This window comes from Grampus griseus (genome assembly GCF_964374135.1).
Source record: "Grampus griseus genome assembly, chromosome: 5".
NCBI lineage: Eukaryota > Metazoa > Chordata > Mammalia > Artiodactyla > Delphinidae > Grampus > Grampus griseus.
In genome coordinates, this window is record NC_138998.1 from 25,302,600 (window position 1) to 25,313,640 (window position 11,041).

General features: G+C 47.9%; 1 protein-coding gene across 1 annotated transcript in view; it reads right to left on the reverse strand.

Moving 5' to 3' along the window:
* GRK7 (G protein-coupled receptor kinase 7) overlaps positions 1 to 10,553 on the reverse strand; it is a gene marked incomplete at both ends in the record, with an annotated part of 34,719 nt that extends 24,166 nt beyond the window's left edge. Inside the window, 2 exons of the mRNA XM_082655549.1 lie at positions 8,154 to 8,591; positions 9,948 to 10,553. Of these exons, the coding sequence (XP_082511675.1) occupies positions 8,154 to 8,591; positions 9,948 to 10,553 (1,044 nt within the window). The remainder of the gene's footprint in view (positions 1 to 8,153; positions 8,592 to 9,947) is intronic.
* Positions 10,554 to 11,041: the final 488 nt, after the last annotated feature.

Here is an 11,041-nt window from a genome sequence, read left to right on the forward strand (position 1 = left end):
CTGAATTCCATTTCACCGTTCTCTTCCACCCCTCTTTTCTTTCTTTTTCTTTTGCCACGCCACGCAGCATGTGGGATCTTAGTTCCCCCACCAGGGATCGAACCCTCGCCCCCTGCATTGGAAGCGCGGAGCCTTAACCACTGGACCACCAGGGAAGTCCCTCCATCCCTACTTTCCATTGGAGAACACGTTCCTCTGCCCTCAGTTCCTGATATATATATATATATATATATAGGACAGAACGTGTCCCTGGTCCCTGAGCACAGCAGAGATCTAGCCTGGCTAATGGACTTGGTTATGCTTGGGCATGTGACTTGAGCTGTCCATTGAGGGTCTTCCCTGGGAATTTGAAGGAACTGTTCGTAAAGAACTGTTCTCTTTCCACGGGATTGCTTGGTTGGTAGGATATGCGTGGAGCTGTCGGTGGCCCCCACTCAGGAGCCCCTGAGAGCAGGAGTGAGGCCAATGCCGAGGAGAGCAGAGCTGGGGCACGGAAGGAGAGTTTCCCGCTGATACTGCTCAGACCCTGGATCACTCTGGGCTTCTTAGTTATGTAAACCATTAATTTCATTTTCTTAAGTAACTTCCCTTTGTCCGGTAAGAACCCTTACTGATATCCCAGTAAATCATAGTAAAACGTATGCCATGTGTTTACCTTTGGCGTTTGCGAGTCTTTTCCTACAAATAATTCAAAGACTATCTCATAGACTCATGAAATCTTAGAGATTAAGGATGTTCTGGGGCCTGCCTGAGATGCCAGACACAGTGAGTCAGCGATAAGCCAGGGTTTCTGCCTCCCAGGCCAGTGTTCTTTTTTTTTTTTGTGGTACGCGGGCCTCTCCCATTGCGGAGCACAGGCTCCGGACGCGCAGGCTCAGCGGCCATGGCTCACGGGCCCAGCCGATCCGCGGCATGTGGGATCTTCCCGGACCGGGGCACGAACCCGTGTCCCCTGCATCGGCAGGCAGACTCTCAACCACTGCGTCACCAGGGAAGCCCGTGGCCAGTGTTCTTAAGCCTCCCCGCCTCTTGTCGTGTGTCTGCCTCAGTCTTTTTTAGACTCGAGCAGAACTACCCTCGCCTTTCCTTCCTGAGTCACTGCCCAATTACCAGCAGTCAGGGGCTCCACGGGGCAAAAGGCACCACCTTCTAGAAGTGGCTCTGTTCTCTCCACAACCCCGTCCCCTCCACTGGGGACAGCCGTGATTTAAGAGAGGTGAGTACAGACGTGGGTCTTGATGGAGGCTAGGTGAAGCCAGGCAGCTGAGCTCTGGATGTAAGACTGCTCAGAGCCTTGGGCCCTACTTCAACCCTCATTACCTCATGTGGGAGTTATTACAGTAGCTCCTTACTGGCCCCCCTTTCTCCTGAACCCCAGGCTCCCTCTACTTGAATTCATCATAGTTTCAGTCATCTCCTTAAAGAATCATTCTGTATACCCAGACAAAACTATAATTCAAAAAGATACATGCACCCCCATGTTCATAGCAGCACTATTTACAATAGCCAAGACATGGAAACAACGTAAATGTCCATTGACAGATGAATGGATAAAGAAGATGTGGTACATATATACAATGGAATACTACTCAGCCATAAAAAAGAATGAAATAATGCCATTTGCAGCAATATGGATGGTCTTAGAGATTATCATATTAAGTGAAGTCAGAAAGATAAAGACAAATACCATATGATATCACTTATATGTGGAATCTAAAATACGACACAAATGAACTTATCTACGAAACAGAAACAGACTCACAGACATACAGAACAGACTTGTGGTTGCCAAGGGGAAAGGGGGTGGAAGGACTGGGAGTTTGGAATTACCAGAGGCAAAGTATTATATATAGGATAGATAAACAACAAGGTCCTACTGTATAGCACAGGGACCTATACTCAGTATCCTATGATAAACCATAATGGAAAAGAATATGAGAAAGAATATATATATAAAACTGAGTCACTTTGCTGTACAGCAGAAATTAACACAACGTTGTAAATCAAATATACTTCAATAAAAAAAAAAAGAATCACTCTGGTCATGCCATTTCCTGTTGATAAACCTTCAATGGCTCCTTGCTGCCTATAAAGCAATGTCCAAAGTATTTCACCTGGTGTCCTGAAATAGCCTGACAGGGCCTGTGTCCCTCCAGGGAGGCTCAGCTCATACCTAGGGAAGGGTTACCCACTGGGAAGAATTAGTTCCAGAGTTTCAAATTCAATTAAGAGTTTCAAGTTCTATTATACAGGCATACCTCGTTTTATTGTGCTTTGCTTTACTGCACTTTGCAGATATTGAATTTTTTACAAATTGAAGGTTTATGGCAACCCTGCAAGTCTGTTGTACCATTCTGCCAATAGCATTATTTTTAAATTAAGGTATGTATATAGTTTTTTAGACATAATTCTATTGCATACTTCGTAGACATAACTTTTATATACACTGGGAAACCAAAAAATGTCTGGAATCAAACCCACAATATCTCTGTGGTATGTCTGTAGTAGATGGTAGGTGCACTGATCCCTGCTGGAAAAGAAAACGTCCCTCTAACAGTGTCCAGTACCTTGCTATCGTCACCATTAATGTTGATGCCATTTTTCATCTTTCCATTGGCTATCTTCCTTTATTAATGAGTTTTCTATTGGTGTGTAACAAATTACCACAAACTTAGTAGCTTAAAACAACACCCATGGGCTTCCCTGGTGGCACAGTGGTTGAGAGTCCGCCTGCCGATGCAGGGGACACGGGTTCGTGCCCTGGTCCGGGAAGATCCCACATGCCGCGGAGCGGCTGGGCCCGTGAGCCATGGCCGCTGAGCCTGCGCGTCTGGAGCCTGTGGTCCGCAACGGGAGAGGCCACAGCAGTGAGAGGCCTGCGTACCGCAAAAAAAAAGAAAAAAAAAAAAACAAAAAAACACCCATTTATTACCTCACAGTTCTGTAGGTTTGAGCACAGCATTGGAGGGGTTCTTTGGTCAGGATCTCACAAAGCCAAAGTCAAGATTCTGCTGGGCTGCACTCTCATCTGGAGCTCAGGACCCTCTTCCAAGTTCATGTGGTTATGGCCGAACTCAGTTCACTGTGGTTGCAAGACTGAGGTCCCTGCTATGTTTCTGGCTGTCATTCAGAGGCAGCTCTCGGCTCTGGAGACCACCTACATTCCTTGCCATGTGGTTCACTCCATCTTCAAAGCCAGCAATGGTGTGTTGAAGCCCTCTCATGCTTTCAGTTTCTGAGTTCTGCTGTCTCTGACCTCTATACCCAGATTTAAAGGACTCACGTGATTAGGTCAGCCCCACTTGGTTAATTTCTCTTTTGAGTAACTCAGAATCAACTGATTAGTAACCATAGATGCATCTTCAAAATCCATTTTGCCTTATAATGTAATACAATCATGCGAGTGATGGCTCACCATATTCACAGGTCTTGCCCACAAGTCAATGGGAAAAAAATTATACAGGGGCAAGGGTCATTGGAGGTCATCTTAGAATCTACCTACCACACCACTGTAACAATTATTTGTGAATTTTAATGCCTGTGTGAGTTAAAAACTGAACCAGATTTCCTCATCTTTTTCAATATTCTTTTCCTGGGGGCTGGTGACAGATGCTGTCAGCTCATCCAACACTTGATCTCACTCCCCATCTCCCTTATCATCCCCTGCAATAGAGGCTGGACAATGAAAAACTATTTTTCAGGCTCCCTTACAGCTAGAGGTGAACATGTGGCATGGTCCTGGCCAACGGGGTGTAAGCAGAGTCTGTTAACATTCTCCTTTCTCCTCCTTTCTTCCATCCTGGAATGTGGACTTGATGTTTGGAGCTGCAAAAGCCATCTTGTGACAGGAGGAAAAGGCCAGGAGATTTTCACAGAGACCTTGGCACTGAAATTGTTGAGAATCTGGCATTCTTTCATATGTAGCAGAAAGCAATGCTAGCTTACAAAAGACTGAATGAGTAGCTGAATGAGAAGCAGCTAGCCATGTCTCCAAAGCCACGATGCCTTAACTTTTCTGGAAGGATTGCAGAGAGTTCAGGCAGGTATCAACCTTCATAATCAGGGTGATTTTTCCTTCACACCTTCTTCATAATGTTCACAGTACTTCTTTATACAGTATCTTGACATCAAAACAATGTTAGTGGTTACAGAAGCCCTGTAAATATGTTCCTTTTCATTTCTTCTGTGAAATGTTGTGAGTATAATGACCTTAAAATCCACTTGGGGGCCCAGTTACATGTGTGGGAGCTACAGTACATAGGAAACCGAGGGGCTCTACTTAGCTATGTGGAGGGATAAACAGTGAAAGAGGGATGCTTTCCTTTTTTCTGTTTTTTGTTTTGTTTTGTTTTTGCGGTACACGGGCCTCTTTCTGTTGTGGCCTCTCCCCCTGCGGAGCACAGGCTCCGGACGCGCAGGCTCAGCGGCCATGGCTCACGGGCCCAGCCGCTCCGCGGCATTTGGGATCTTCCCGGACCAGGGCACGAACCCGCGACCCCTGCATCGGCAGGCAGACTCTCAACCACTGCGCCACCTGGGAAGCCCTGTCTTTCTTTTTATGGCTTCTAAACTTTCTCTCTGACTCTTCCCCTCCCCACCCTGCACCCTTCCTGAGGGTCCCCTGGGATTTGGAGGCAGGTCTGAGGACTGGGGCAAGTGGTCTAAACCCAGAAATTTGGTCTCATGGGACAAAGAGGGACTCAGGAAAGGCAAAAGGGCGAGAGGTCTTCAGTGAGTAAACTTCTCCACCAACTGCGTTCGTTATAGTGGACAATACTGAGGAGGCACGGAAAGCTTCCTCCAGTTTCCAAAAGAGTCAGGCAGCTGGACACAGGAGCCACTGAAGGAACTGTCCTTAAATATTCTCTTGGCCCATGAATAGAGCTGGAGGAAGACTGAGAAAGGATTTACAAGAGACAGAGCTATGTGTCTCCTCAACCTTCAGCAAGGTGGAGATGTACCACCGATTAGCATGATACATGCCTATGAGACACTCAGAAGGAACACGTCTCCTCTGCATAAGTGACAATGCGAATTCATTGTCACTTATGACAATAAGTGAAGAAATACACTTTGGTTTTTCCATGCATAGACAGACATGGATTCACGACGTTTCCGTTTTTTTTTTTTTTAACTTTATTTTTATTTGTTTATTTTTGGTTGCGTTGGGTCTTCGTTGCCGCGTGCGGCTTTCTCTAGTTGCAGCGAGCGTGGGCTACTCATTGTTGTGGTGCGCGGGCTTCTCATTGCGGTGGCTTCTCTTGTTGCGGAGCACAGGCTCTAGGCGCGTGGGCTTCAGTAGTTGTGGCTCGTGGGCTCAGTAGTTGTGGCTCGCGGGTTCTAGAGCTCAGGCTCAGCAGTTGTGGCACACGGGTTTAGTTGCTCTGCAGCGTGTGGGATCTTCCCGGACCAAGGCTCGAACCCGTGTCCCCTGCACTGGCAGGCAGATTCTTAACCACTGCGCCACCAGGGAAGTCCCACGACGTTTCTGTTTTCACAGCAAAGTCCCACGGAGGCGAACACTCTGCTTCCCCGCCATCTTCCCGCTTCTTCCACCCCAACTTAGGAGACAGTGATATGGAAGTCCTCCATCCCATCCCCACCTCTTCCTCGGTTTCTCCACCCTCATTCAGCCTCTCCTTCCTACAGAACCAGCACTTTCTCTCCTGATTCTTATCTCAGCATCTAAATCTCCCCTCCTTAAAACTCCATCCTCCTCCCTGTGTCCTCCTGTAGTGACCAGTCTCCCTCCTTCCTTTGTCTCACTTTCTACTCCCAGGTCAATCCAACCTCCACAGTCTGAGTTCTGACCTTGAACATCACTCTTCCTGAGGACACTGTGGTTTCCTGACTGTCAAATCCCCTGCTGACCTCTTGGCAGCACTCGACAGTGCTGATCACTCTCCTCCCTTAAATCCTCTTCTCCTTTGGCTCCTGTGGAGGAGGCTGCCAGTTACCTGCTCCATATCCTGCGTTTCTCATTCTAAAAAAAAAAAAAGTCATTTATCAGCTTCCCCTACAGGTGGGATGGCCAGATAATAGTTCTAGCCAATGAGATTTAAATGGAAGCTGTCAGATGGGCCTTCCAAGGAAGTTCATATTTGGAGGCATATTCGGTCGGTGCGTGCCTGCCTATTTACTCCTGACCTTTCCTCCTTTCTCCTGCCTGGAACATGGACCTGATGGCTGGGGCTAGGGCAGCCATCTTGCACATGTCAAAAAGGCCAAAATGACAGAGATGTCGATCCCGTTATCCTGGAGCTGCGGAACTAATACCAACCATGCTTATCGTCACACTACTTGTTACATAAGAAAAATAACCCCCTCTCTTGTTTAATCCACTATTATTTGGGTTTTCTATGATATGCTGCTGAAATCAACCCTTAACTGATACAGCTCCCATGACTCTGTCACTCTCGTCCTACTTCTTTAACCTCTTCAAGGCCCCTTTGCTTCAACACCCCCTACATGTTGATGTTCCTTAGCTACCATCCCTGGTCCTCTTCCTCCACTGTTTCCCAAACAACCCAGTGGTGTCTGCTGCTTCCCAAGTCATGATGACTCCAAATCCCAATGTCTAGCTCTGACCTCTCATCAGAGCACCAGATCTTTATCTAAATGTCTACCTGCCTGTCACATAGGAGCCTCATACACACTACACTCCCAATTAAACCAGCTTTCCCATAACTCTGTTCCTCCTTCTAGTCACTGGAGCTAGAGACCTTCCGCCTCACTTACCCTCATACCCAGCTGGTCCTGAAGTCCCATCAGGTCTCTTTCCAACAGCTCCACTTTATTCCCACTTCTTCAATCCTACTGTCTTATACAGGCCTCATCATCTCTTCCTGAGCCACTGCATATGCCTCCTAACTAGCTCCTCTGCCTCTCATCTACAATCCAAATTGGTGTTTAAAAACATGCAAATCTAGGGCTTCCCTGGTGGCGCAGTGGTTGAGAGTCTGCCTGCCGACGCAGGGGACACAGGTTCGTGCCCCGGTCCTGGAAGATCCCACGTGCCACGGAGCGGCTGGGCCCGTGAGCCATGGCCGCTGAGCCTGCACGTCCGGAGCCTGTGCTGCGCAACGGGAGAGGCCACAACAGTGAGAGGCCCGCGTACCGCTAAAAAAACATAATAAAAAAAAATGCAAATCTAATCACACCATTCCCTTTCTTAAAACCCTTCAATGGCTTCTGGTCCCTCACAAGAAAGAATTCCAATGCCTTTGCATGATCTGAGCCCTACACATCTTGTCAACATTCCTTACATTATAGCCACATAAATTCACCTGTGGTTTCCCAAACTTGCCATGAAATCACATCTCACATCCTTGCCTGACTGTCCTCTCTGACCTGTAAGCTGGAAACTGTGCAAAAACAAAGTTTTAAGTGGATATTTAGGAACCTGACGGACGCTTATCTTCCTGGGAATTCTCCCACCTTTGTGCACAGAAACTCAGTGGTAAAGAACTGTCAGAATCGGAGAGATTTTTGTATTGTTCACTTAACATAATTGCTTAATTATAATTCCTTTTTTAATCAAAGAATTCTCTGCCATCACCTTGAACCAAATTGATCAAAATAAACATCAATTGCCTTTGTTGTCTTGTATATGTATTTTCATTGAAAATTTCACCTTTGTCCAACGTAAAACATTCCCCCAGTGCGCACTCAACAGAAAAGGAGATATTTACTTTAATGTGCTAAATGCTGGGGTTTCTTCTATTTCTTATCCTATTAAATTTTACCTCCTAGAATCCTGAAATTTTAGGGTCCAGCCCCTAAAAATTTCTGGAAAAGGAAACCAAGGCTCTATTGACTCAGGAACATGGCACCAGGGAGGTGGTTATTGGTGGGACATACCTAGATCCTGGCTAGGGCTTCAGCTCTTACCATCGCACGGTGAAGGCACAGATCATCTCCAACTCACAAAGAAGGCTCCCCTCTGCTTCCAGTGAGAGGAAAGTAAAGTAGGCCCCAAAGAGCTAATCCTCTTACACCACTCCACTTAAGGCAAGATGACAGCACAAGGGCTTTAAGAACAAGGAAATTAAAAGCATTAAGTCCAAGGTTCTGCTTGTCCTGGGAATAGAACGGCCCTCTCCCCTCCTCTCTGACTCTATGCCCCACCTTTGGGCCCACGAAGAGCCACTCACCCTCTGGGTGATGGGCTTGCCATCCCGGATCTCCACAGCCAGCCCCAGGTCGGATAGTCTGCAGTTGCCGAGGTCGTCCAGAAGCACATTCTCGGGCTTCAGGTCCCGGTAGACGATGCTGAGGGAGTGGAGGTGCAACACGCCGCAGGTCATCTGGGCCGAGTAGAAGACCACCCTGCTCATGTCCAGGCCCCGCTCGCCCACGCTGTAAATGTGGAACTTGAGGTCTCCCCCATTCATCAGGCTCATAACCAGGCAGAGATGGGACTTGCTCTCAAAGGCATAGGCCAGAGAGACAATGAAAGGGCTGCTGACCCTCTCCAAGATTTCCTTTTCCAAGAGAGCCATTTTCTCACCATTTTTCTTCTTCAGCCGCTTCTTGTCCAGTTTCTTACAGGCATACATCTTGCCGGTGTTTTTCACCTGGACAGCACATACCTTAAGGAGAGAAAGAAAGGGAGAGGAAGAAGTAGACAGTACTGGAGACAGGAAGGGGAAGGGGGATACAGAGGGTGGAGGAGCAGAAAACCACCAAGGTGGAAAGATGGCAGGCTTCTGAGAAAAGAGAAGCTGTGAGTGAGAAGGATTCTTTGAGATAGAGCTGGGACCACAGTGAGGTATCACTTCACCCCCACTATGTAAGCCATAATTAAAAAAAAAAAAAAAAAGGAAAAATAACAAGTGCTGGCAAGGATGTGGAGAAATTGAAACCCTCACGTGTTGCTGGTGGGAACTTAAAACTTGGAAGAATTTGGTGATTTCTCAAAACGTTAAACATGGAATTGCCCTAAGACCTAGCAATTCCACTCCTAGACATATATGAAAGAGAAATGAAAGCAGGTATTCAAACAAATTCTTGTACATAAATGTTCACAGCAGCACTATTCACGCCAGCCAAAAGGTGGAAACAACCCAACTGTCCAGCAATAGATGAATGGATACATGAATTGAATGTAGTATTCCCGTACAACGGAATGTTATTCAGCCCTAAAAAGGAATGAAGTACTGATACATGCTCCAATGTGAATGAACCTCTGAACCTTACGCGCAGTGAAAGAAGCCAGCCACAAAAGCTCAAATACTGTGTGACTCCATTGCTAGGATACACCAGAATCGGCAAATCCAGAGACAGAAAGCAGCCCAGTGGTCGCCAGGGGCTGGGTGGGTTGGGGGAGTGGGGGAAATGGGTAGTAATTGTTAATGGGCGTAGGGGTGACGAAAATATCTTGGAACTAGATAGAGATGATAGTTATACAAGATTGTAATGTACCAAATGCTATTAAATTATATACTCTAAAATGGTTAACGGCTAATGTGACTTTTACCTTAAAGAATTGTTTTCAACTTAAAAAAAAGAAAGATGAGCACAGCATTGGTGCAAAAGGAATTCCAGGCTTTAATTCAAGATGAGTGTTTTCTTAGCTCTCTGAAGTTTTTCTCAAATTACCTCCATTACCACAATTAAGGGGAAAGGGGGATCCCCCATCGTTTGTTGCTATCATTCACCAGAGGGGCATTTCAGTGTGTGCCTGCCTGTTGTAGACCCCAGGATAAAGATTCTTGGCCAGTTCCACATTTTGTTAGTTTTTCCTATGCCATTCTCATTTTATTTCACGCGGTGACCGGAAAGAAGACGTGAGAGCAAGTTAGGAATTCTTTCTCCACATGTGGCACTGAGATTAGTTCTAAGTTCCCTTGAGATTAAAAAGGAAAAAAAAAAAAAAAAAGAGGTGAAATAAAACTCTATTATGCTGTCTATTTTGTCTTCCAGCCTGGCTATTCTGAAACACTTACCTCCCCAAAACCACCTTTCCCCAGCACCCGGAACTCTTCGAAGTACTTGTCTGACACGGGTTGCATCTCAAAGACTTTCCACTGCAGAAACTTGTCATAGAAGGGGCTGGCCAGGAACTCTAGGAAGGGCTGGTCCTGCAAGAAGGCCATGGCCTCAGCCTTGGCCAGCTCCACCAGGGATGCTCGCTCTTCCTCCGTGGTGGCTGCTTGGCACTTGGTGACCAGAGCTGGGCTGAGGAAGGGGTGTGGGTGCCCCGGGGAGGCCGCACAAGTGGCCACCAGCCCCTGCAGCGTGCTGCCCTTGGCGGGACCCTCTTCGGCCAGCTTCCAGCTCTGCACCTCCTCCAGGAAGCCCACGGCCTCCTGGTACGCGGGCACCGTGGCTAGGAAGTCCCGGAAGAGGCGGCGGCCGATGGGCTGCTGCTCGCACAGGCTGTGGAAGTCGCTGGGCGGCGCCTGGCGGAGCTGCTCGCAGCTCTGCGGCCCGGGCAGCATCAGGGTCCGGCGTCGGCGCTGCAGTTCCTTGCTGTCGGCATCCGAGGACTTCCGCGCCTGCAGGTAGGCCGAGTTGGCGATCAGGTTGTCCAGGCCCCCCATGTCGACCATGGCGGAGCACCAGTCGTGCTCCCTCAGCACAGAAAAGGAAGGATGGAGGGCTGTGGCGGGGACGCCGTCAGGCCCGGGCCAGCTGGCTGCTGTCCGGTCCAAGGTGCAGCGACTTCTGCGGGATTTACAGCGAAGCTTCGGGTCTGAGGGTGGGACTGATGGAGGATGAGGAAAGAGGTTTCTCTCGTAAGAAGCTTTGCTGGCTATGTATAGCCGGCCAGGGAAGGGCGCCTCACAGGTCACCCACCGAGGGGAAAGCAGTCTGTGACACCTGCAGGGTCTACTGTTCATCACGGGGCCTTTCTCATCTACACCTGCTCCCTGAATCCCCAGCTACCAATTTCCAAAGGAAAGGTGGTGTGTTATTTGTTGATGACAGCAGTGTTTTCAACTGTGTCTGATTTTACGTATTTCCCAGCAGGTGCAAGGTGAGTAAACTCCTAGGAATGACAGGTCAGGAAGACGAGCTGTGGGAAGCTGGAGAGGTT